The following is a 26,835-nucleotide window of genomic DNA, read 5'->3' on the forward strand; positions in this document are numbered from 1 at the left end:
AGACTGAGAGAGAATGACTGGTTCAAGGCAACCAAGTTAAATTTTGTGGCAAGCAGGGTTTTGAACCTGGGTCTTCCTGGTCATACCCTAGGGTTCCCATTTGCCCGCTTGCGGTCCAGTTGGGGGATGGACACGATCATTCTTGGCAAAAAGAAAATTAAAAATAAGACCTTGTCTACTTACAGTAAGTTCTGACTATAGTGTCTGGCAATTCCCAGAGCTACCCTTGTCACTTCCAAGTAGCTCTAGGGAACTTCCTGCAAGTAGGCAAGGCTTTATTTTTCTTTTTAATTCTTTCCCCCAGGATGCTGACCCCCTCCCACAACCCTTCTGCCAGTTAATGAGCATTGCCTGGCAACTAGGGTTGCCAACCTCCAGGTACTAGCTGGAGCTGCCAATCTGTGAGTCAGGAACGAAGCTTGGTGGTGATGGAAAGCACTGACAAGTCACAGCCAACTTATAGAGACCCCCTGTAGGGCAAGGGTGTCAAACATACGGCCCATGGGCTGGATCCGGCACTTTGAGAGCTCTTCTCTCGCCCGTGAACCAGCCATGCCCCCAGTCTCAATTTGGGCTGGCGAGGCATGGCCCGGCCCTACCAAGTGACATTTATGTCATATCCAACCCTTGTAACAAATGAGTTCGTCGCCCCTGCCCTAGGATTTTCAAGACAAGAGACATTCAGAGGTGGTTTGCCATTGCCTGCCTCTGCCTCATGACCCTGGACTTCCTTGCCGGTCTCCCATCTAAATACTAACCCACCGCTGACCCTGCTTAGCTTCCGAGATCTGATGAGATCGGCTAGCCTGGGCTATCCAGGCCAGGTCAGGAAAAAGGCTTAAGGAATTCGAATTTCCAGTGAGATCCTGGCTCAAATATACTCTCAGATTATCACACTAACTGTCTCCGTGGCTGCCCCCCACACACAACAGAGGTTCCTGTTAGGAGTGGCCAGGGAAGAAATAGTCAGCTCCCAGCAGTTGGCTGTTCAATGCCCCCATGCTTTGGCAGGTGGGCACAATCCCACATTACATAAAGGCATTATGACCAACCATGAAACTGATGCTGTGTGAACAGTGAATCACATCCTTGGATAATCATCCCCTCCCCTAAAAAACAGCTGGCATCCCTATGGAAAGCGAGGAGACAGCTGTACAGGGCCAGCGTCAGCATACTCTGAGGCGGGGGCAGCTGCCAGGGCCCAGGACTTCTGCTGCGGACCTTCACTCACACCCCTCCCCGGCTACCTGTCTGTACCTGTGCTCCCCAACTGCCTAGAGTCACTGAGGAATGGCATGTGCACAGGGGGGCACTCTGGGTGGCAACGGGAAAGCCAGCGTGGTAGAGTGGTTAAGACTAATGGTTTGCAGCGGTGGGCTTTAATCTGGAGAACCGGGTTTGATTCCCCACTCCTCCACATGAGCGGCACACTCTAATCTGGAGAACCGGGTTTGATTCCCCACTCCTACACACGAAGCCAGCTGGGTGACCTTGGGCTAGTCACAGCTCTCTTGGAGCTCTCTCAGCCCCACCTACTCACAGGGTGTCTGTTGTGGGGAGGGGAAGGGAAGGTGATTGCGAGCCGGTTTGAGTCTCCCTTAAGTGGTAGAGAAAGTCAGCATATAAAAACCAACTCTTCTACTTCTTCTCCGAGGATATAACCCTGAGGAATAACTGTTAGTAATAAGATATAGTACATTCTTGAAAGTCAGCATATAAAAAACAACTCTTCTTCTTCCTCCTCTTGGCGCAGGCAACAGAGACAAGGACAGTGAGCGGATTTGCAGGACTTACATGCAAAGGCATGCAAATGTGGGGTGGGGTGAGGCATGCAGGTGTGGGGTTAAAAGGAGGGCATCAATGGGTCCCTGGTGTTGGGCAGATGGGGGTACCAGGGCACAGCTTGTCCAGGGCCCCCACAACCTGCATCTGGCCCTGCAGCTGTGCCTACTGGGAGTCACAGAATTAGCCTGAGCCGCTTCAAACACAACAAGACGGCCGCCTGCCAGCAGTGCTGATTCTGTGGACGTAGGCAGATCATGAGAGGGAGGGCAGGAAGGGCTGAGCTGGTGCTTGGCTCTCGTGGTCCTTTCTTACAGGCCCAGGGTAATGCCACTTTAGGGTCAGGAAGCAATTTTCCTTCAGGCCAGTTTGGACAGGGATCCTGGAGGTTTCTTTTTTGCTATCTTCTGGGCATGGAATAGAGGTCACTGGGGGTGTGGGGGGGGAGGCAGTTGTGAATTTCCTGCATTGTGCAGGGGGGTGGACTAGATGACCCATGTGCTCCCTTCCAGCTCTATGATTCTATAGCATAACCCCCCATTTAACAGTGAGTTATGTTCTAAGAGATTAGAATAGGGTATGAAAGATCGTGAACTAATATTATCCCTCCGTGAGAGGGAGGGCAGGAGGAATTACATGCCCAGGGAAATGCCAGTCACCACTTTGGGGTCAGCAAGCAATTTTCCCCCAGGCCTGAGATCTTGGAGGGTCCCCCTTCCCATCTTCTGGGCATGGAGTAGGGGTCACTGAGGGTTTGGGGGGAGGTAGTTGTGAATGTCCTGCATTGTGCAGGGGGCTTGGGCCTAGATGGCCCTGGTGGTCCCTTCCAACTCTGTGATTCTAAGAACTTAAGGAAACTGCTCAGGAGAGGAGAGAACAACCGAGCGCACAACCTACAACCATGCCACAAAATAACACAAATTCTGCCCTGTCAAATAACCCATGTTATTTGCTCAGTTAGAAATCTCTCTGCACATAAGTTCCACTGGAATCCATGTCACAAGGTTACTGGCTCGCCCCGGGGTTTCCATTAACAGAAACAACCCGACAACTGACATGTACTAACCTAACCCTTCAAGACACCCCACTGGCCGCATGCTTTCTTTTATTTACTTTGCACGGCATTCTTGCGCTCCAGATCCCATTTCCTTCTTTCCATAAACTGACATTGTGTTTCCACGGTCGGGTCCCGTCTTCCCATTTCCAAACCGAGCTATCTGAAGCAAGCCTGGTGCGAAACACACATTCCAGATTACATAAAAGCACACCCTCTACGGGTCTTCTTGCACAAAGATGAGAACAGTGTGTGTGTGGGGGGGGGGGGGATGGACACATTCTCGTTTTCCTTTACAGTCACTTTGACCTGGCGTGCGTTGAGCAGGCTGCATTTCTCAGCATTTCTTTGCAGCTTGCAGAGAGACAAAAATGCGCCAAAAAACATTTTTTAGAAAGCCCAACCCAGCCCAGTTCTCTTCGGGGAGGATCCCGCCATTACTTGCGATTAACCTGTACTATATTTTAAATCAAACGTCAGAAATTGTGTTAGCCTTTAAGGTGCTACTGGACTCTTTCTCTTTTCTACGGCTACAGACAGACTAACACGGCTACCCATCATGCTTAAATCATAGATTTAACTAGGGTTGCCAACCACCTGGTAGTAGCATGAGATCTCCTGCTATTTCAACTGATCTCCAGCCGACAGAGATCAGTTCACCTGGAGAAAATGGCGCTTTGGCAATTGGACTCTATGGCATTGAAGTCCCTCCCCAAACTCTGCCCTCCTCAGGCTCCGCCCCAAAAACCTCCCACCGGTAGTGAAGAGGGACCTGGCAACCCTAGATTTAACCCATCATGATTAAATCTCTGGTGAGACCACACTTGGACTACTGTGTCCAGTTCTGGTCACCACACCTAAAAAAGGATACTGCAGAGCTTGAGAAGGTGCAGAAAAGAGCAACCGAAACGACCAGGGGACTAGAGCAACTGCCCTATAAGGAGCAGTTAAAACGCTTAGGACTGTTTAGCTTGGAAAGAAGGCAGCTGAGGGGAGACATGATAGAGATCTATAAAATTATGCATGCTATGGAGAGTGGGGACAGGGAGAAGGTTTTCACCCTCTCTCATGATACCAGAACGTGGGGTCATCTGCTGAAGCTGGAGGGTGAGAGATTCAAAACAGATGAAAGGAAATCTTTCTTCACACAACTCATAAATAGTGGAACTCCCTGCCCCAGGATGTGGTGATGGCTGCCAACTTGGAAGGCTTTAAGAGGGGAGTGGACCTGTTCATGGAGGAGAGGGCTGTTCATGGCTACTAGTCAAAATGGATATTAGTCATGATGCATACCTATTCTCTCCAAGATCAGAGGAGCATGCCTATTATAGTAAATGCTTTGGAACACAGGCAGGACGATGCTGCTGCAGTCGTCTTGTTTGCAGGCTTCCTAGAGGCATCTGGTTGGCCACTGTGTGAACAGACTGCTGGACTCAGTGGGTGTTGGTCTGATCCAGCAGGGCCTTTCTTACGTTCTTATGCTAACACCAGTCCACGGAAGGAAGACTCTTGCTGTTCCATATGACTTTCAGCCTGGCCAGAGCAAATGAAGACATCTGGAACGGGCTGGGTGTTACCCTCAAGCCCCCTCCCCTCTCCCGCCCTCCCTCCCCCCTTTCCTGGATCCGAATGGATATTAATGGACAGTCCACATGCTGGCTAACGGGAATCGACCGACATGCCACGAAGACAGCCGCAAGGCTTGACTTCCTGTCCTCAGACATCAAGGAACACAATACCACTGCGCCCAGATAACAGGCAGAAGGGTGGAGGAAAGGGAATGCCAGAGGGAGAAGTCTGGATTCCATCAAGCCTGGGTACGGGGTGGGGGGAGAGAAGAGAGAGGAGGACAGAGAAAGCAGCGCTCCAAAAAAGCGAAGGAAGTTGGGACGCAATCCCCCAAAGAACAGAACCCAATTAATGTCTTTGGGGCAGTGCAAAAAGGACTCCACCCTTCCAAAGCGCTTGTGTTTACTTCTCCCTTTCTCTCTCAGCTCAGACCGTCCAGGCTAGACTCCAGCTCCAAGAGCTTGCCTTTCAGCTTTTCGTCTCCGGCACTTTCTTTTGTTGCAAACTTTCCACTCTCTCACACCAGCAAACCATGCCAAACAACGGGATTTATTGCTACAGAGGGTGGTTTTTTTTCTTCTTCTCTTCTTCCCCTACAGTTCATTGTTCTTCTCTGGTCTTCTGAATTTGCAGAACAATACGCAGAAGGCAAAATAATAATAATAATAAAAAATCTCCAGTTTGTTACTACATCTCCCCCTCCCCTTTTCTTTCTTCTGCTCCGTTTCCAAAGCCCCTTCTCTGCCTCACCCTCCCACACACAGCCCCAACTCTATTTCTTAGCATTGAAGCATACAAATCACTAGGCATCCCCTGGGGCTCCCCGATCCACTTTCACGAGCGATGCTCCGGCACTACAAAGAAAACAACTCACCCCCTTCAAAGTCTTCCTCTTGTTGGGCTCCTATCCTTCCCAAATGTCCCAGGAAAGCCAGAAGAAAGACAAACGTTCTCCTCCGGGACCAGGTTGCCATCATGTCTAAATGTCAGACAAGCATCCCCTCCTCTTAGGCCAGGAAAAAGTGAAGACACACCCAAAAAAAAGCCACGGAAAAGTTATCTGAACACCATGAAGACGCCTCTTCTTTGCCTCTCTCCACTTGGGACAAAAACTCAGCAAGTTCTCCCAGCTGTGTCTGTCTCTCTTTCTTTTCCCAGCCCTAGACCGCTGCACAGTCTGCGATGCCTCTTTTTTTCCCTCTTTCCTCCAAGCGAGGCAGCTTTAAATAGGAAGAATGCTGCCTCCACTTCTTTTTCCTGCCCCTTTTCAGCTCCTTCAGGCTCACAATCATCCAGTCCCTGGGAAGGAATAGCGTGATTGATGGTAAACAATCGAATCAGGGCGAGCTTCACTTTGACATGCACAGATCTTTCTTTTCTGTTTTTGTAGGGAAGAGGGGAAGGTCCCCTCCTTTTTCTGGCAGCTCTTGTTCAGGAAAAGGTCTTAGAATCATAGAATCGTAGAGTTGGAAGGGACCACCAGGGTCATCTAGTCCAACCCCCTGCACAATGCAAGACATGCACAACTACCTCACCCCACCGACACCCACAGTGGCCCCAAATCCATGCCCAGAAGATGGCAAAAAAACCTCTAGGATCCCTGGCCAATCTGGCCTGGAGGAAAGTTGCTCCTGATCCCAAAGTGGCGATCAGCATTACCCTGATAGGGTTGCCAACCTCCAGGTACTAGCTGGTAATCTCTTTTTATTACAACTGATCTCCAGCCGATAGAGATCAGTTCACCTGGAGCTGACAACCCTACTTTGAAGGAGGACTCAATGGCATTATACACCATTGAAGTCCCTCCCCTCCCCAAACCCCACCCTCCTCAGGCTACACCCCCCAAATCTCCAGGTAATTCCCAACCCTAACATTCAGTGATATCCTATTGTTTTTCTAAGAGCAGCATGGAAGGGGAAAAGAGATACAATGGAAAGCACGGTTTCAACCAGGACTGCACCATTAAAACACCTTTCAAATGAAACTGAAGAGATATTTCAAATGGAATATCATGTGTGACTGCACGAGGACCTAGATGAACACCAGTTACAGGTAAGTGCAACTATGTTTTCTTTATTTTTGATGTGGGTTGCAATATCCCTGTAGCTAATCATGGCTATAGGCACTTTCACACCACCCAAATAATGCACTTTCAGTCCACTTTCACTGCACCCCCTTCCCAAGCGGAAGAGATTTTGCCAGTTCACACAGTAAAATCCACTTTCAAAGTGCATTGAAAGAGGATTGAAAGTGCATTATTTGGGCTGAGGGAAAGTGCCCTGAAGTTAATGATGCTTTGTCCAATGACCAATGTGGAATGAATGTTATTGAATATTTATAGACTCTTCTGAGATCAAATGACTGATGAAACCTTTGGCAGAAACGAACTTCTAATGTGTGTATCCTGAACAACCATTTCCTTCTTTGATCTTTTTTGGACCTTTTTGATCCATTTTGGATCATTGTTCAGCATCCACACTTACCTGACTACCAGTATTCTTCACGTCTTGTTGGATTTCTCTGTCTTACTCACCCCTGTGTGAGGTTGGACTGTAATGTTTGTCTGTATGTTTGTTTAGACACTATATAGATTGCTATACATTGCAGTATTTTGTGTATTTTGTTATATACTGTTCCATTCTTTAGCCTGGTGTTATTGTTTTCGTTCATACCTTGCTTTTTACAACACTATTTTTCATTTCTGACTTGTTTGTTCAAAAGGAAAGTGCAAAAAATTGTGAAAGGGCTGGGAGTAAAATTTACCAGCGGCCAGTGCATGGACTGGCCCATATCCATGTATCATGCCCCTATGCCATGCCAATACTTTGTTGCTGTAACCAATAAAGTTGTTGCGGCCATTTTCATCCAGCTACAGTTTCTGTGACTTCAGTTGCATGCTCGGGGTTTACTGATGAGGGGGAGAAGGTAGTACATGTGGAAACAAAGCCCAACAGGGTTTGGGTTTAGGTGGCCGGCTATCGGCACTCCCCAAGTTGGTGCTAGGTCGGCAATCCAGTTTACAAACTGGCTTCAGCACACAGACTTAGTGACTGGACAATATACCTGGACTCCCAGAAGGATTTCTCTACAATACGAGGGGAAAGGGTGCCTTAAATGATGCAGACAGCGTACAGCGCAAAGAAGCAGAGAAAGAACACAGAAGGACGCCACAGGTCACACCGTTTTTCGACAAAGCTGATTCTTCTGCTGTGAATCTGGTAACGGCAGCTGAAGTGGCAGAGGTGTAGAAGAAGAAGAGTTGGTTTTTATATGCCAACTTTCTCTACCACTTAAGGAAGAATCAAACCAGCTTACAATAGCCTTCCACTCCCCACAATACACACACTACGAGGTAGGTGGGACTGAGAGAGTGTGACTAGCCCAAGGTCATCCAGCTGGCTCCATGGAGGAGTGGGGAAACCAACCCGGTTCACCAGATTAGCGTCCGCCGCTCATGTGGAAGAGTGGGGAACCAAACCCGGTTCTCCAGATCGGAGTCCACCGCTCCAAACCACTGCTCTTAACCACTACACCACGCTGACTACACCACAGCATCATGCACCATCAGAGCTCATCCAAAAATACAGGCTCCCCAGGTTCCTTCTTTGAGTTTATAGAAATGAAGTACAGAGATACTGTTACACATGTATTAACGCTGTGGCTGTCAATAAGGGTGTCCGGTCCCCGCTAGGGGCTGGGGTAAACCCCACCTGCCACCCCCTGCCACTGATCAGCTGGCTGGTGGGGGGGATTTACTGGCGGTACAGGATGTTTTTGTATTTGAGGAAAAACTCTATGGTAAAAAGGGTGTCAACCGAGCTGTTGCCCAAACACCATAGCATCCCGCGTCACGGCTATGCAATGATGTCACTTCTGGTGCATGCTGAAAGTGACTTCACCAGCCTAGATCTCCCCCACACCACTGGTAAGTGGCTCCCCCACCAGTTACCAGGCGGGACCAGACAAAGCTACAACCCATCACTTAGATCTGCCATAGAATTAATTCTGCAATGCTGGCCGTCATTGAGGGCCTCCCCCAGCAACCTCAGAGCAAGGAGGGGAAGGTTGGGAATGCTTCTGTCTCGGAAGGGCAGTCTCAGGGTGATCACAGGGTGAAGGGAGCCGCCCAGCAGACGGCAGACTCAACGGGTGCAGTTGGAGAACTGGGCTTGATTCCCCACTCTTCCACATGAGCGTCAGACTCTAATCTGTTGAGCCGGGGTTTGATTCTCCACTTCTCCACATGAGTGGCGGACTCTGATCTGGTGAACTGGGTTGGTTTCCCCACTCCTCTGCATGAAGCCCGCTGGGTGACCTTGGTCTAGTCACAGCTCTCTCTGAACTCTCTCAGCCCCACCTACCTCACAAGGTATCTGCTGAGGAGATAGTAAGGGAAGGTGATTGTAAACTGGTTTGAGATTCCTTAAAAGGTAGAGAAAATCATGGTATAAAACCCAACTCTTCTTCTTCTTCTGGGCTATCCTTCTTCTCTCTCCCTTCCCTTCCCGATTTGAGGCTTTGAAGTGCTCTCTCCAATCACTGGTGACAAATCTAGCTCTCGTATTAGCATATAAAATTCTGCATTGCATGGGTATTCAATCCCAAACAACGTAAAACACTTTAAAACGGGGTGGGGGGGGGAGAGAATGCGGAAAGAAAATGGAGGATTAGAAAGGAAACGAAATAATTCTTTTTTTAATAAATCTGCTTTTTATTTTATAACACTTTGCAATTCTATGTAATGTTGTTAGGCTGAGCTATCCTTCCATTGGCGAATTCACCAAAACTAATGCAGGACGCTGATATATAACTAGTCAAAAGTTAGCTCTTAGATTCAAACCTTATTCTGGCTTTCTGCCCAATTCCTGTTTTCCCAAAATGAGCAATGTTGGTTACATCCCTTTCCCTTTGCAAATTACTTCCTGCCTTCCACTTTCATCACTATAAACTCGGTCTGTGTTCGGTACCCATTCTTCCCTTCGTTGTCTGATTGAAGAAAAATACATAAAATTACTCCAATTACAGTGTTCACTGACCACTCTCAAATATGCCTCCCCCACTGACACAACCATAAAGTATGGAGCTAAATGTAGGCCCTCAGTAAATCATTATTGATGTCACATCCTATAGCAAAGTAACAGTTAGTCTAAATAAACGCTGCTTCACTTTGTGCACCCGTGTAAGTCTACACTCCCAGTAGGTAATGACCTGCCCATGACAAGAGAATACGATGGCATGAATTAACTTGATCTTGGTTGCCAGTGACACATCCTTACACTTAAGAATCTTTTCTAGCTCCTTCATGGCTGCCCTTCGCACCCTATGCAATATTAAACCCTTGATTAAAGTCCAGCTGTATACACAGTCACTCTATGTATGTGGGTGACTGTGCAAAGTACAATGCCCACTGGTATTAGAAGTAGGGGCTACATGCTGGCTGGTTCCCCTCCGTGAACTCCCCAGTAGGGGAAGCGGATTCCCTATTACTATGTAGGGGTGAGAAAGGTGGGCAATGAAGAAAGCTGATGGGAAGAAAACAGATTCCTTTGAAATATGGTGTGAGAGGAGAGTGTTACAGATACCGTGAACTGCCAAAAACACAAATCAGTGGGTTCTACATCAAATCAAGCCTGAATTGGCCCTAGAACCTAAAATGACTTAACTGAGGCTGTCGTACTTTGGTCACATTATGAGAAGACAAGGTCACTGGTGAAGACAATCATGCTAGGAAAAGTTGAAGGCAGCAGGAAAAGAGGAAGACCCAGACAAGGGATGGATTGACGCTATAAAGGAAGCCACAGTACTCAATTTGCAAGACCTGAACAAGGCTGTTAAAAATAGGACATTTTGGAGGACATGGATTCATAAGGTCGCCATGAGTCGGAAACGACTTGATGGCACTTAACACACACACAGGGTGTTCTTAAATGCCAAAGATGCCCATGTGTGGATCCTTACTGGTGCTGAAGGCAGTGGCGGGATGTGGAATGTAAGGTGTGTCATCTGCTTCTCACCATGTAGAAGGATTCTCTATTGTCCGGATTTGGCCCTTAGTGCCTCCAATGGTAATAAGTGTCTTTATTCCATGAGGGTCCTCTTGGTTGCTTAGAGAAGTGAATGCATTCTGAGAACAGCTCTGAATTTGTGTCCTATGCTTAATCCATCCGTGCTGAGTAATTTGGACTAAGCTTCACCATGTACCCCTCATTCTTGTTTTGGTGGAAGCTCACCTCTACAGAGGATGTGCCGCTTATGCTGTCCAGGTTGGCATGGATGCCAGCGAGGGACCCAGACACCAGTCTCCCGGCACTGCTGTGGCAGCGCCTTCCAGGGACTCCAGCAGGGCCTTCTGCCGGCATCCCACCAGCGCAAAGCCCCACGGCAGCATCCCGGGGGGTGTTCCTGGGGCGTGCTGGGGGCAGAGCTGCCAGTAGGCAGTTTCCTGTCCCCTTTGGGCCCGGGTATGCCAATGGGGAGAATAGCGCTGGTGCGCCAGCTTGTTGCTGGTGCAGCCTCGCTGTTCTCAGTGGGGCAAAATGCCCCATTTAAAAAATTAAAAGCCTCCAAAAGGCTTTTTAAAGCCTTTTGTGCGGCCGGGGAACGGCTTCGGAGGTGCCGCAGCGGGCACCGAAGGCTCAGAAATCAGCGGGCACCGAAGGCATCCCCGGCCGCCGAAGGCTCAGAAATAGGCTGAATGTAGAGGCCATCTCTCAGCGACCTGCAGAGTATTTATTATCTTAATTATTTCTTTGCACTCAGTTATCGTCGTTGGCTGGCTGATTCTGTTCAGTTGCCTTCTCTGCTGAGGTTTTCAGAGATGTCAGTAAAGTAAGTTGTTTTCTTTATGGGACGCCTGATTATTTTGTGAATATCTTTGAGGCCTTTATTTGGTAGGTCAGGACACATTACAGCACTGGTCCCAGTACAAATCTTACTGGTAACTGAGATTACACTCCTCCATTATGAGAACATTTAGTCTTCCTTTCGGTTTCCTTTCGTTAAGCCAGTTTCTGAACCATAAGAGGTCTTTACCACGTGTCTACTAAGGAATCTTTTGTGAGGGGCTTCGACAAAGTCTTTCCCTTGAAGGCCAAGGAAGACTAAAGATCTGCCTGGAACTTTGAGACCTCACAATAAAAGTTGGTGTGTGTGTGACTGGCTATATTTTGTAGGGGCATGCACCAGTTATTTCAGTATTTTTCAGGTTTATAAAACCCAGAAGTTTATTTTCTTTGAAAAATTCAGAAAAATTCAGCATTGTTCGGTATCCGCCATTTCAGCTCCCTTTATTACCGCCTTTTCTCCATACTGGTAAAAAGAAGAAAACCCAAATTACCAAAAAGGTTTGTTTTTTTTTTGTTTGTTTTTTTGGTATATCAATATGCATACCCCTAGTATTTTGATGCCTGTTCTCATTTTCAAGTGAGATGTAAAACAGAATGTAGTATGACGCCTCCCCTGAAGACTGCAGGAAAGGGAGGTAGGAGTATGTTCAGGACACCTACTGCATTTCAGGCATAAACCCCAATTTTATCTTGTGACCCGGCGCCTCGAGGTTCTGCCGGTTCAGCCCCTCAGGCCCTTCTGAGAAGCTGAGCCAGAGGAGTTTCTTCAGCCTCAGGCCACTCTAAGGAAGAGTCTGAGCTGTCCTCTCCCTTAGACGCTGCCAGGGTTCTAGGCTTTCCGGTAGGCAGCCTGAACTGTGGCTCTCCTCCCCGGCCTCCACTCATGTCTGACTTTTTAGTTTCCACCCAGTCCTCTCCCTTGGTCCCGTCCCCAGCTCCTCCCCTCCCCAAGCCATAAAAGGGCTGCCGTGGGGCTTGCTCCAGCCCTCACACCCACGTGGGCTGCTTCCCCAGGTCAGCGTTCACTGCGGCCCTGCCCTCCCCTAGTCCACCCGACAGTCAGCTGATCGGCAGGCTTGCTGGTTGGCGTGGTGGCGTTTCAGGCTGGCTACGGGCTGGCTGCTGGAGGAGGGACCCATTGCCTGAGGAGGGACCCATCGCGGACATACCCCATGTATGAAGCTGCTTGGGAGGGAAGGTGACATGGTATAGCTCAGTATCATCAGATCTCAGAAAGTAAGCAGGGTTGGTATTTGGTTGGAGACCACCAAGGAAGGTTCTGCAGAGGAAGGCAATGGCAAACCACCTCTGCTTCTCAGATCTCAGAAACTAAGCAGGGTCGGTACTTGCATGGGAGACCACCAAAGAAGGCTCTGCAGAGGAAGGCAATGACAGACCACCTCTGCTTCTCACTGGCCTCGAAAGCCCCTCGCTGGCATCGCCCCAAGCCGGTTGAGACTAGATAGCACTTAGGTATGTATGAGGCTGCTTAAACACACAAGCTTCACTAGCAGAATGCAGAGAAATTTCACAAATTTCATGAAGTCTTCTAATTGCCACAGGGCAATTGCTACAATTTGCTTCAGATTTTCCTTTATACCAAGTGTGTTGGCTCATTGAGGACTAAGGCTTGGAAGCAAGATTCGTTCAGAACAGAATCTGGTAAGGGAAGAACAGAGGCTTTGTAGAAGCCAGAGACAGAAGACCTGCAGGTCCAGTTCTGCCACATTTGCCACCACTCTGACACAAGAAAACACCTGGAACTCTGCAAGATACCAGAGTAGGTAAAACCAGGCTCCCGGGGATTGTGAATCAACTTCATGGGGAAAGTCAGCAGTTTCCTCAGAATTATTACTCTCCTTGACCTCATGGTCCTTGCCCCAGAAAGGAATGTTTGCGATACCTTCAAAAGGAACGCTTGAGAATTACAATTCAGAACTTTGCTGCGAGACAACGGCAAGGATATTGGATTCACAGAATGGAGTGTCTGAAAAATATGTTCTTCATTTGCGTCCCTCCATTTGAGCACAAGAGCTCCGACTGCCCTCTCTGGAGGACATGATTAAATGAAATATTGCTTGGGATATTGTTTGTTGTCTTGGATTTCGATCTCCTTTTTATTTTATCATTAAGGTAGATATTTCTTCTTAAGTCACGTTGCTTTGAACCAGTGATCTCTTAATTCAAGTCCAGAGTTGCCAGACTGTTTCAACAAATACTGGACGCACTTGATAAAAATTTATCAACCACCTCCCACGTGCGCTTACTTCTGAGTAGACACCCCATAGGAGTGCTCCACGACAGCCAGCATGGTGTAGTGGTTAAGAGCAGTGGTTTGGAGCAGTGGACTCTGATCTGGAGAACCGGGTTTGATTCCCCACTCCTCCACATGAGCGGTGGACGCTAATCTGGTGAACTGGATTTGTTTCCCCACTCCTCCACAGGAGTGGTGGACTCTAATCTGGTGAACTGGGTTGGTTTCCCCACTCCTACACAGGAAGCCAGCTGGGTGACCTTGGGCTAGTCACACTCTCTCCGCCCCACCTACCTCACAGGGTGTCTATTATGGGGAGGGGGAGGTGATTGTAAGCCGGTTTGATTCTTCCTTAAGTGGTAGAGAAAGTCGACATCTAAAAAGCAACTCTTCTTCTTCCTTGGTTGAGGTATGTTAGGCTGATAGTATATGTCTGGCCCAAGGACATCCAGTGAGCTTCCATGGCAGAGAGGAGATTCAAACCTGAGTCTCCCAGGCCCTAGTCTGCCACTTCACCACACAAGTGCTCAGTTTAACTGCTCTTGGCAATTATTCTCTGCAGAATATGCTGATTCTTAGGCAGTTCATGAGAGGGAGGGCATCTTGGCCATCTTCTGGGCATGGAGTAGGGGTCACTGTGTGTGGGGGGGGAGGTAGTTGTGAATTTCCTGCATTGTGCAGAGAGCTGGACTAGATGACCCTGGTGGTCCCTTCTATGATTAAAGGTGCAGAAAAGTGGGGTATAAAAACCAACTTTTCTTCTTCTCTTCCTGCCTTCTGGAGAAATATTTTATAGGCATCTGGGACTGATCGAGAAGTTTTGCTAGAACGCTTTATTGAAATGCTGTGATAGCAGAAAGTGAGCTACAATATATCCCATATTTCAGTCCTCTGTTCAAAGATTCCCACTGTCTACAGAATTCCCTCTGCAAGTACAGTGAGCGCCATGCAGTTCCCACAATAAACAACCTTTATTTTTCATATGAAACATTGCATTGAGAGCCAGCATGGTGTAGTGGTTAAGAGCAATTCTTTGAAGCGGCAAACGCTAATCTGGTGAACTGGGTTGGTTTCCCCACTCCTCTACATGAAGCCAGCTGGGTGACCTTGAGCTGGTCACAGCTCTCTTAGAGCTCTCTCAGCCCCACCTACCTCACAGGGTGTGTGCTGTGGGGAGGAGAAGGGAAGGTGATTGTAAGCCGGTTTGATTCTTCCTTAAGTAGTAGAGAAAGTCAGCATTAAAAAAAGCAACTCTTCTTCTTTACTTTTCTCTTGGGTTCATACAACTAAAAATAAATCCAGTAGCAGCTGACCCATCTGTTTTGTCAGTAGAGTATAAACATATATGTCGGTACTGATTTCAGAGTTTTTTTTTCCTAACATGCTACAACCACTGAAGAAAAGTTCAGACAATGATCAAGGGGAGAGAACTCCAGCCGTTGAAGAGACTTGTTTCCATCTCTCGTATAACTGGAACGTTGGCAGCTGCCCAGAGCCCACCAAGAGACAACACTGGATTTTTAACTGTTTTGATAATCAGGCACACCGGTTGCTAAGAATTTGCACTGCAGATACTGGAAGAGAAGCATGGAAGAAACACGTTTCCTGGTCTCCTCTGCACGTTTTGCTGGTGGAAGGGGGGAAGGGAGAGCGTTGGAATTCTGTAAATTTGTCTGCATCATGGGTCTTTAAACCCAAGTAATGTTTCTCAGATGCAGCTGTTATTTCCCCCCCTAGGAAAACTTTGGCATCTTCAAAAGCTGCATAACTTTGACTGCTGAAACTCTTGCCTGCTGCCGCATCTCCGGGCCGCTGTACAGGTTGAATTTCCCATCTGCCAGACAACTCTGAACGAGAACTCTTCGGGGGAGGGGCCAGAGGTGCTATTAACGGTACTATTTCATGGCTCTCTTATCTCAGGGTAGTTTTGATTCTGCAGAAAAAGAAGAAGAGTTGGTTTTGATATGCCGACTTTCTCTACCACTTACAGGAGAATCAAACCGGCTTACAAGCACCTTCCCTTCCCCTTCTCACAACAGAAACCCTGTGAGGTAGGTGGGGCTGAGAGAGCTGTGACTAGCCCAAGGTCACCCAGCTGGCTTTGTGTGGAGGAGTGGGGAAACCAATCCAGTTCACCAGATTAGCCTCCGCCGCTCATGTGGAGGAGAAGAGAATCAAAACTCCAGATTAGAGTCCACCGCTCCAAACCACCGGTCTTAACCACTGCACCATGCTGGTGTTAGGGGAAAGTCTAGCTGTGTGGACCCCACAATACACTGGGAGAGGAAATGAACATCTTACTTTTTGAGGATGATATGATTCACATTTCTCTGCTGTGGTGTGAATAAACCGAGAAGTGTCACAAAAGCAAAGAGAAATTCAGTGCAAGGGTACGTTGTAAGAGGAGGACCAAAGAATGAGCAGCACTTCACTCACCCGCTGTATAACTGCAGGAAGCCTTTCGGTGGGATGGTAAATTATAGAGAAGCCGATGAATGTTGTCTTTGGCAGAGGGTTCAGACTCTACGAACAGGAACGCGGTTGCCCTTCGAGCTGTCTACAATATGTGAAATTGCTGAGTTGGAGTCAAAAGAAGGTTGCTCAAAATTACAAAGGAGAATGGAAGAAAACCTAGAACGCAAAATTCAGGTAGACAGATGATACTTTATTTCAGGAGTTGTGTGCTTTTAATTTAACTTTAAATATATCATTCCTCAAAGGTCCTGTCTTGAAAGATCTCTTGGAGTTTTTTGTTTTGTTTTTAAGATTCATCATTTTTCAAAACGTTCCCCATTTCATCTGGCGCTGACTGATGTCTTTGTGATTACTCCTGGTCAGCCAAGAAGCCATATTGTTCAGCATACAAATCAGGGCATAATTCACAGGTGCTTCATTCTCCTTTCAACACTTTCCCAGCGCTGGGATAACTTCTTGAGAAATCAGCAAGTAGAGCTGCCTGCTCTCGTCCCAATTACGGTTGCCAGCCTCCAGGTACTAGCTGGAGATCTCCTGCTATTACAACTGATCTCCAGCTGATGGAGATCACTTCACCCGGAGAAAATCGCTGTTTTGGCCATTGGACTTTATGGCCTTGAAGTCCCTCCCCATCCCAAACCCATCCTTCCTTAGGCTCCACACACAAAAATCTCCCGCCGCTGGCGAAGAGGGACCTGTCAGCCCTAATGGTTCACCATATGGTGCTGGTATTTTAATAACAACAATAACAATAATACTAATCGAGAAATCGGGAGACAGGAAAAAATGGGGGAGGCAGTGACAGGTGCACTGGTGTCACCACAACTTAATGGATTCACTTTGAGTTCAAACCATAGAGTTTTGGCTGAGTCCTAGAGCGCCAGCCCTGGCGTGATGATGTGACTTCCGGTTTTGTGCCGGAAGTGACATCACTTGTCAGCACAACACCAGTGAGCACACCCATCCCCCCCCCTTGGTGGCCTATGAAGCGGCGGTGGGAACCAGGGGGCCAATACTGGGGGACCTGCCCCCCCCATTTTGCAGCATCTCCTCCCTTTCATATCAACCATGCCACTTTGGTCCAGTTACCCAATGTTACCTAAAACAAAAGATAAGATAAAATTTACATCCGTATCTGATAGAAAGCTCAAAGGATATTGGCGATTTAGATGACTTTTCTTGGAGCCGGTTGGAAAACCCACAATTTATAACTAGCTAAAAGCAGTGCTTCGTTTCTAAAATGAGAAGCACTGGAGCCCAGCCTGCCAGGAAATTACATTCTATGCCCTGGAAGCTCTTCTTCCTTTGTCCCAGATGTGTGGGCAGTTCTGGCAATTTAACCGTGGGGGAAAGTCTCCGGCATTTGTTAGAGGCTACTCTGCGCTGCCATTCAGACCAATGAACTCTGCCTCGTATGAAATTAAATCAGAAGCAAAGCAGAATCCACCCTAAATCCTGCCAGGAGCCTCCCTCGTGTCAAATCTATTCCGAACCGCAGCATTTTCTCCTCGGCATTTGCTTCAGAAGCAGGAGCACAATCTGCAGCGAGCTCTCCTCTGTAGGGAAAGAAGGAAAGCTATTCAAAGAGAGGCATTTATCGTTGAAAGGGTGAAAGGATTGTGAGGCAAAGTGCAGTAGCTCACTCGCAAAAATGCTCCCCGCCTATTCCATTATAAAATATTATTTTAGCTTAACAAAGCCAAAGTTATCATCTTTGATTTATCACAACCGTTTGGGATGCTGGGTCTAAAGTGACATCAGCAAAACCGAATCCCAGACTACTGGGGGATGAGTCACTTTTCAGACTGTGCTCCCTTGATTAAAATTTTTAACATTTTGCGCAGTCTGAATAAAATACAGTCAGCCCCTGATGGCTGAAAGGAACCGAAAAGGCCAAATGTGGTGAGGTACTGACTCACTGGCTAGGTATCCCTCATCTGAAGAAACGTCTGAGAAAACGATCATAATGAGCTGAAATATCTCTGACGGAAACCATATGAACAAGCTTTGGGCTACCTTTTGAACGTTAGCACATCTCATTAACTGCGGCTCGCTGAAATCGACTTGCTTAGTTCGAGAAAAAGACTAAAAAAAGAAAGGGTTTTCACAGCTAACAAAATGAGAGAAGGTTCCAAAAATTATAACAGGCTGACTTACAGTCAGAAAGCATGGAGAAAGAAGGATAGGGTTGCGGGCTTGGCCTCAGATCAGACTGGCTCAGTCTACATGTCAAAAGCAAGAGGCAATGGCCATTTTATGAACACATGAACACATGAAGCTGCCTTATACTGAATCAGACCCTTGGTCCATCAAAGTCAGTATTGTCTACTCAGACCGGCAGCGGCTCTCCAGGGTCTCAGGCAGAGGTCTTTCACATCACCTACCTGCCTAGTCCCTTTAACTGGAGATGCTGGGGATTGAACCTGGGACCTTCTGCATGCCAAGTAGATGCTCTATCACTGAGCCACGGCCCATCCCCTTTTGCTTATGCTTGCACTTTCTGACCCTCAGAGGTCTCTTCGCTCTCCCTGCGTTTTCTGGATTCATGTTTAGCCAGCATCCAGAAAACACGGGGAAAATACACGGCTGCTTTCTAAATGGCAAACAAGAAAAAGAAAAATGCCAGGGGAGTCAATCATGTCCACCATCCACATGTGTCATTTGACTCCATATTTTGATTCACCATGAAAGGCCCACACAAATGGGCCACGGAGGGCCCACCATTTGTCTTGGTCTCATCTGTGGCAACCCTTGAGTGGCATGTAGGGTTGCCAACCTCCAGGTGATACCTGGAGATCTCAGAATCATAGAGTTGGAGGCCATCTAGTCCAACCCCCTGCTTAATGCAGGATCAGCCTAGAGCATCCCTGACAAGTGATTGTCCAGTCTCTGCTTAAATACTGCCAGTGAGGGGGAGCTCGCCATCTCCCTAGGAGCTGATTCCACTGTCGAACAACTTTTACTGGAAAAAAAAAATTCTAATAGCCAGCCAGTACCTTTCTTCCTGCAATTTAAACCCATTATTGTGAGTCCTCCCCTCTGCTGCCAAGTAGAACAGCTCCCTGCTCTCCTCTAAGTGACAGTCCTTCAAATACTTAAAGAGAGCAATCATGTCCCCCATCAACCTCCTCTTCTCCAGACTAAACATTCCCAACTCCCTCAGCCTTTCCTCACAGGGCTTGGTCTTAGGGTTGCCATCCTCCAGGTACTAGCTGGAGATCTCCTGCTATGACAACTGATCTCCAGCCGATAGAGATCAGCCACCTGGAGAAAATGGCCACTTTGGTAATTGGACTCTTTGGCATTTAAGTCCCTCCCCTCCTTAAACCCCACCCTCCTCAGGCTCCATCCAAAAAAAAACTCCCACCGGTGGCCTACTTGGTCTCCAGACCCCTGATCATCAAGCAGAATTACTACTGCTCCCCAGGCAATAGAGATCAGGTCCCCTGGAGAAAATGGCTGCTTTGGAAGGCGGGCTCTATGGCATTGTACCCTGCTGAAGTCCCTCCCTTCCCCAAACCCCATCCACCCCAGGCTCCACCCCCAAAATCTCCAGGTATTTCCGCAGCTGGAAACCCAAGTCTCATGCTATGCAGAGGACGCCGTAGGCCAGCCAGACTGAAAAACGTATCTGGCGCTGATGCTGTGCGCCCACAGTCCAAGTACAGGCAGAGAAGATTATCCAGGAACTGCACAGAACTGATCAAAGACATTTATATGACAATTGCTTTTCAATAGCAGCATCTCCGCTCTGCAACACAGCTGATTTTTCAATAAAACAACGGTCGCTTCCAAAAGTATATCCCAATTGCCTGTGACAGCGTAGGATATGCACTGCGAGAAATGGCAAACAGAGCTGAAAAGAAGCCAAGGAAAGAAGCTCTATTAACTCCCACATGATGGATGGTTTCTGCTGAGAAACCAGAGTCCTGTGAAAAGACACAGTTCCAAGCTTGTATGAGCTCATCGGCATACTACGGACCAGAACAACACGGGGGAAACATAACTGGCAGTTGAGTGAAGGAGGGCTGCCAGTTTTGACAGATGGCAGAAGGATTTCTTGGAGCACCTGTATGCCGGGACGCCCAGCTTCTAAATCCCTCGGTGAATGCAGTTGATGGCTCAGAAGTAAATTAATTGTATACGGCAATGTGAAAATGCTTCAAAAGGGATGAAAAACAGTTCCAATCCCATGCACTGCAAGTGTGAAAGTTAGAGCAGTTTAGTGCTGAGCATGTGAATTCTGTTTCAAGTGTCTAAAACGAAATCTTCCCCTTAAAAATGGCCAGTAGCTGACTTTAAGTGTATTAACAAATAAGCCAAATTACATTCTTGATGAATAGTAACTTTGTGAAGCTAAGGTATTCAGTAAAGAATTTTTTAGAAATCAATTGTAGATGTCGGGCAGAGCAATCCCGAAGTGGGAGGTGAAAGCTCTTAAGAAGTTGGTGTGACTCTTCAGCAGTGTACATGCCGCTTGCATGTACTGGCACTTACGTTGCTGCAAGCACACTTACGCTGTCTCGGGGGGGCAGCATGGCATCACAAGTCACGGGCACAGTGCAGCCTTGCCAGCAGCGTTTTGCCGGCGCAAGAGCTCACACTGGTGCCAAAGGGGGTGTTCCTGGGGCAGGGCTGACTTTAGTCAGGTCCCAAGGCCCTTTCGTACCAGGAACGCCCCCTTTAGCAGGTGAAAACTTGCACCAGCAAAAAGGCAGGTGCAGCTCTGTGAAACTCTAGGGAGGAGTTTCACAGGGTTTTTCAAAAATTATTTTTTTAACCGGTAATTAGGCTTGTGCATATCGGTAAACCCGAGTCAAAAATAAACCCGAAAATCAGTTACGGCTAATTTCGGTGTTTGGCTTTACCAGGGAAAAAACCCCAAGGGAATTAGCTGAGCTGAATAGGCAATTCTCAAATAAGCCAAATAATTATTCGGCTTTTCAGGTTTGGCTGGGGGAGGAGTTTTGGGAGGTAGAGTCCCCAAGTTTGCAGCATAGAAACACTGCAAAGTTCACAATGTTCCTCTATGGAGGGAGCGACCCCTTCTGGACCCCATAAAATCAGACCCCCTGACCCAATCTTTACCAAACTTCAGGGGTCATGCAAGGAGTGTCCTTTCAAACTACGCTGTGAATTTAGGGGCTCTGCCTTGAAAAATGCACCCACAGGAGCTTTAAAAAATCCCCGTAAATGGGCCCGAATTTTTTCATTAAACCCGGAAATAAGCCAAATACCCATATTTACCAGTATGGGTATTTGGCTTTTTTTCGGGTTTACTGGGCAAAAACGGGCCCAATAAACCTGAACCCAGAATTTTGCACAACCCTATCTGTAATTTATCTGTAATTTTGGGCCAGCAAGCTGCTCAGGAGACGGCGCAGTTACACCATCCCCGGGACCGACCCAACTATTCCCCCACTCACAATTGCACTGAAAGTCATTTTAATGCATCAATAAGAAACATTAGTGTAATCCTGGACTGACAACTGTCTAAATTTGGTTCAGACAGTAGCTCCTTTAACATTCTTTTTTCTGTTTTCCAGGGGGGAAAGTTGCATTTATAGGCATGAGTGTTTCCTCATCTGAACCCAGTGATACATTAACTCACCCTTACTTGGACTCAAAGGCAAAACTGTTCATCAAGCAGTGCTAGGGGAGTGTCCGCTGCCTCTCTGCATCACACAAATACCCCATTTTCTCAGAACATGTCATGCATGGGCTTAATCTATGACAGACTTAAGTCTGGGAGCAGTTTAATTTCAATACAAAATTAGGGTTATCCAAACATGGGGCCTGGAGTTCTCCCAAAACTGTTCTCTAGACCATAGAGATCAGATCTCTAGGCCATATAAATCAGTTCCTCTGGAGGAAATGACAGCTTTGCGGAGCAGGCTCTGTGCCATCACGTCTAGGGCTCCCATTTTCCTGGAAGTGGCGGGCAATCTCCGGCCATTAGCCCATCCCTTGTCCAGTTGGAGAAAAGATTATGGTGACACTCTATGACTTGACCATAGTCTCTATGATAAGACCAAAGAAACTGTGGATATAGAGCATCACCTGCCTCCATTCAAAGTTGGTATTCTAGAGGATAAGAGGTAGGTTCCTTCTTACCATCCACCAGGCCCATTTCAATCCTGCCCCCCAGAGTCTGGACACTGCCTGCTCTGGGGATGGGTGCATGTGTGAATGCTTGCCTCCTCCCCATCCCATTTCAGTTCAAATAAAGGAAGACACAGCACCTTGAAAGCTGGACAGTGAAGAAAGCTGATAGGAAGAAAATAAGATTCCTTTGAAATGTGGTGTTGGAGGAGAGTGTTACGGATACCCTGGACCTCCAAAAAGACAAATCAGTGGGTTATAGATCAAATCAAGCCTGAACTGACCCTAGAAGCTAAAATGACTAAACTGGTATTTTGGTCACGTCATGAGATGACAAGAGTCACTGGAAAAGACCGTCATGATAGGAAACGTTGAGGGCAGCAGGAAAAGAGGAAGACCCAACAAGAGATGGATTGACTCAATAAAGGAAGCCACAGCCTTCAGTTTGCAAGATCTGAGCAAGGCTGTCAAAGATAGGACATTTTGGAGGACTTTCATTCATAGGGTCGCCATGAGTCGGAAGCGACTTGACGGCACTTAACACACACACACACACACACACAACACCTTTTAACCGCCTTATCAATACATGGACACCGTAAGTTGTGTTAATGGGCCTGCGGGCAGACATAACACATGTATTCCAAGAACAGCAAAAGGCAGATGGCCAACTTGATTCTTCCCAGTTTACTAACTGCAAGAGATAAAAATCCTTCAAAAAGTTGACATCATTGATAGTTGTGAGGGAGATAATTTCTCTGAAAAGCAGTAATGAGATGGAGATATCTGTGAATGAAGAGAATGGAAAGCAATGATGTAGAGAGCAAGTGTGGTGTCATGGTTAAAAGTAGCGGACTCTAATCTAGAGAACTGGGTTTGATTCCCTGCTCCTCCACATGAGCGGCAGATTCTAATTTGGTGGACTGGGTTGGTTTCCCCACTTCTACACATGAAGTCTGCTGGTTGACCTTGTGCTAGTCAGTTTTCTCCGAACTGTCTCAGCCCCACTTACCTCACAAGGTGCCTGTTGCGAGGAGGAGAAAGAAAGGTGATTGTAAACCACTTTGAGACTCCTTAAAGGTAGAGAAAAGCAGGGTATAAAAACCAATTCTTCTTGTTGTTGTTGTAAGGGCAGTGTAATGCAACTAGAAGACATTTGTGGTGTGCTCTTAGTTGGATCACAAACTTTCTCAACCTTAAGACTACCGGTAGAAGAGCCAATGTTGACTGTTCATGGCCCCAATCACTGGATTTACATGTAATAGGTCTTGGAATGCAGTACAATCCCCAACCAGTACAGCCCCTCCCCACTATTAGATATAATATTTATAGTTAGAGTACATGTGATTATGGCTGCTTAAAACAGGCTGGAGTCTTATTCCTACTACTTATTCCTACTGCTGAGACAGACTGGAAAACTACGTCTTCCTTATGAAAGCATCTGGCTTCTAGAATATAATTTTCATACCGGTTGGGGATTGTACTGCATTCCAAGACCTATTACATGTAAATCCAAGAATAGTCTTTTTATGGCAAAGTAAAAACACAGACTGCATTCTCTTTACTCCTCTCTCTGCTTTACGGCTTCACGTGTAATCCACAGCTGCCATTTGACAGCTTATACCACCCTTGTATGATCACCATTTGCTTTTTCTTCCAGCAGCGGATTTTCTGACCCCACAGTAATGATCTACCCTATTCATCTTTTCCTGCATTTCTAAGCTTCTGCTGATGTACTCTGCAAGCTCAGAAAGGCAGAGCAGCTGCAGTTTTGCTAGGCGGAAAATAAAACAGGCAATTTCCACTCTGCTTAGACTGCTCTCACTTTCGACTTCCTGACATGGCAATTGTTTTCATTCATTGTGGACCAAAATTTATTTTGAACAAATCCTTGTTCGCTGACAATCCCATCCTGAGATTTGTTGTGTGAGCAAACAAGAGCTTAGGACTCCGTAGTGATGGAAATGTTCAAATAACTATATCACCATTCTAACTTCATAAAACCTGCATAACACCCTCCTCAGATCCTGCATTTCTCAGGCTCCACTACCAAATCTCCTGGAATTTCCCAACCCAGAGTTGGCAACCCTACACTATGCCAAAAAAAGGGATGTTCCTACTCTACGTGAGTCTTCTGCTACTGCTTCATGATAGGTTGAGTGTCAGAACAAGGGCAGATCTTTCTGGTCTGCCTTTCCTTTCGCTAACATCAAAACACCGACTTTGTGCCATGCACCACATGGTGAGACCGCACTTGGAATACCATGTACAGTTCTGGTCACCACACCTAAAAAAGGATATTACAGAGCTTGAGAAGGTGCAGAAAAGAGCAACCAAAATGATTAGGGGACTAGAGCAACTGTCCTATGGGGAGCGGTTAAGACGCTTAGGGCTGTTTAGCTTGGAAAGAAGGCGGAGGAGGGGAGACATGATAGAGGTCTATAAAATTATGCATGGTTTGGAGAGAGTGGACATGGAGAGGTTTTTCTCCCTCTTCCATAATATTAGAACACGGGGTCATCTGCTACAGCTGGAGGGCGAGAGATTCAAAACAGATAAAAGGAAATATTTTTTAACACAACGCATAGTTAAATTGTGGAACTCCCTGCCCCAGGATGTGGTGATGGCTGCCGGCTTGGAGGGCTTTAAGAGGGGAGTGGACATATTCATGGAGGAGAGGGGTATTTATGGCTATTAGTTAGAATGGATACTGGTCATACTGCATACCTATTCTCTCTAGTATCAGAGGAGCATGCCTATTATTTTGGGTGCTGTGGAACACAGGCAGGATGGTGCTGCTGCAGTCTTCTTGTTTGTGGGCTTCCTAGAGGCCCCTAGTTGGCCACTGTGTGAACAGACTGCTGGACTTGATGGGCCTTGGTCTGATCCAGCAGGGCCTTTCTTATGTTCTTATGTGAGTCTCTCTATACCCCTGCGGCGCAGAGTGGTAAGCTACAGTACTGCAATCAAAAGCTCTGCTCACAATGTGAGTTCGATCCCAACAGAAGTGGGTTTCAGGTAGCCGGCTCAAGGTCGACTCAGCCTTCCATCCTTCCGAAGTCGGTCAAATGAGTACCTGGCTTGCTGGGGGTCAAGTGTAGAAGACTGGGGAAGGCAATGGCAAGCCACTCCATAAACAAAGTCTGCCTAGTAAAAGTCGTGATGTGACATCACCCCATGGGTCAGTAATGATCTGGTGCTTGCACAGGGGACTTTATCTGTTTTATCTTTTTTTTTTCCTTTACCCTATTCCCAAAGACAACAAAACAGCATAATCATAAGGAGAGAAAACACCACCAAATCAGTTCTAGAAAGGTAAACAAAGGCATTTAAACACCCCAAAGGTGAATGTCCCCCCCATTAAGACATTTTGGAGAGGAAAATCTCCCCACCGCCACCAAACACTATCAGCCAGGGAAATGAAACGGGAAATACTCCAAGCCGCCTACGAGGTGTTCCAGACACTTTAGTAGAGTTGCCAACAGACAGCTTTTTTAAAACCAGCTTGACTATTTTTTCCTTCTTTGGAGGGGGGTGCCAGATGAGGATTTTTTTAATAAAAGCAAGATGCAGTTTCCATTTCTCTGGCCAGTTTCCTTCCATGCATTCACTATGGGGGGGTGAAGTGGGAGGGGGGAACAGATTAATTGCTCTGCACACATGGGTGTTGAGGAGAAATCCAGGAATGGCCCTGGAAGCTTTTTAATTCTGCACACACATCATGCAAAATTTGATGTAGCACAGGGGGTAGGAGGAGGTTAGGGTTGCCAGTTCCAGGATGGGTAATACCTGCAGATTTGGGGGTGGAGCATGAGGAAGGCGGGGTTTTGGGAGGGGAGAGACTTCAATGGGATATAATGCCATACAGCCCCCCTTCTAAAACGGCCAATGAATTGAAAGCGTTCAGTGATGACGTTAAGATGTATAAAGCTAATAAATACAAAAGAGATGTTGATGATTACGCTAATAAGAAAGCGTATACTTGGTATTATTCTAATGAACAAAGAGAAAAATTAGAAAACCTAGAGAGTGGTTCAAAAAGAAATCTTATAACAGAAACAAAGATTATTCTACCGAGGGAGAATCTTATAGGGATTCAGCAGCCAGCTCTATTTCCAGTAGGGGTTATGGTCTACGTCCTAAAAACTACAGACCAAGTTTTTCCGAGAAACGCCCCTACAACAAGAAAAAGAATACCTAGTGGTCAACCTCTCGTCTCGAGTACTTACACCTGTAGAATTGTCAGTGTTAAATTTAGGATTGGGATATGTGTTAACACCATCATATTCCTCCTTCCAAACAGAGGTTGATGTATACAAAATGATGCGTATCATTAAATTGAAAGACTACTTCAAAACCCCATTTTCTAGTGACAATCCTTTTCGTTCCAAATCTAAATTTAATCCATCAACCAATAATCCCATGATCACGGCGTTTCACACAGCTATCATGAGGGACATAAAAAAGTAGAACAGAGTAGAATACCAAGTACACAATCTTACCAGGGAACAAAAAGTAGCCTTAGATAGTTTAGCTAACGATCCCTCTTTAATTATCAAACCAGCTGACAAGGGCGGAGCTACGGTGCTTCAGGACCGTGAACATTATATCGTTGAGGCCATGCGACAACTTAATCAAACTACTTATTACCAATTACTTATTCATGACCCCACTAATCAAGTCATGAAATCTACAGCTGAATTCCTTATTAATAGATATACACTTATGCCCATTCTATATATACTTCCAAAAAT

The 26,835-nt window shown here is 46.8% G+C and overlaps 1 protein-coding gene across 1 annotated transcript in view; it reads right to left on the reverse strand.

The window, feature by feature from the left end:
• Positions 1 to 5,379, reverse strand: part of COL5A2 (collagen type V alpha 2 chain) — a 145,959-nt gene extending 140,580 nt beyond the window's left edge. Inside the window, exon 1 of the mRNA XM_056861227.1 lies at positions 5,280 to 5,379. Within this exon, the coding sequence (XP_056717205.1) occupies positions 5,280 to 5,379 (100 nt within the window). The remainder of the gene's footprint in view (positions 1 to 5,279) is intronic.
• Positions 5,380 to 26,835: the final 21,456 nt, after the last annotated feature.

The sequence above is a fragment of the Euleptes europaea genome, chromosome 15 (genome assembly GCF_029931775.1).
Source record: "Euleptes europaea isolate rEulEur1 chromosome 15, rEulEur1.hap1, whole genome shotgun sequence".
In the NCBI taxonomy this organism is placed as follows: Eukaryota; Metazoa; Chordata; class Lepidosauria; order Squamata; family Sphaerodactylidae; genus Euleptes; species Euleptes europaea.